This window comes from Apaloderma vittatum, unplaced genomic scaffold (assembly GCF_000703405.1).
Source record: "Apaloderma vittatum isolate BGI_N311 unplaced genomic scaffold, ASM70340v1 scaffold36168, whole genome shotgun sequence".
Lineage (NCBI taxonomy): Eukaryota > Metazoa > Chordata > Aves > Trogoniformes > Trogonidae > Apaloderma > Apaloderma vittatum.
This window is the reverse complement of record NW_009733044.1, coordinates 5209-5602: the sequence shown is the minus strand read 5'-3', so window position 1 is coordinate 5602 and position 394 is coordinate 5209. Positions and strand designations below refer to the sequence as shown.

General features: G+C 56.6%; 1 protein-coding gene across 1 annotated transcript in view; it reads right to left on the bottom strand.

Moving 5' to 3' along the window:
- Positions 1-235: 235 nt before the first annotated feature.
- LOC104278686 (tektin-2-like) overlaps positions 236-394 on the bottom strand; it is a 4848-nt gene continuing 4689 nt past the window's right edge. The window contains 1 exon segment of the mRNA XM_009875729.1: positions 236-394. This exon segment is cut by the window's right edge and continues 20 nt beyond it. Coding sequence (XP_009874031.1) covers positions 236-394 — 159 coding nt within the window.

The following is a 394-nucleotide window of genomic DNA, read 5'->3' as shown; positions in this document are numbered from 1 at the left end:
AACATTTCCCCTTCCCCGAGCGGATCTGGCCCGTCGCCACCGTCCCAAAGCTGCGCTTTGAAAAAAAAAAAAAAGGATTTAAAAATCTGAAGAGGGCTGGCGGATTCAAGGCTGAAACGTGGGGAACAGTTTTTATTGTTTATAGCGCTCCTCGGAGAGGCTGTAAACATCCCACAAGGAGGGGGGATGACACGCAGACGGTCGTATAACAAAGGAGGAGGACAATTCCATTCTGCTAACACGACGCAGATGGCCGCTTTCCTTGCTGCGGAAGTGAGGTCTCCCCGTCGCGCGACGCTAAGCCAAGCGCGGCCGCCCGTTCGTCCGCGCGGTTCGTGGTCCGGTTGAAGGTGTCGACCTCCGGCACGAATTTCTCGGCGGGGGCCCCCAGGTT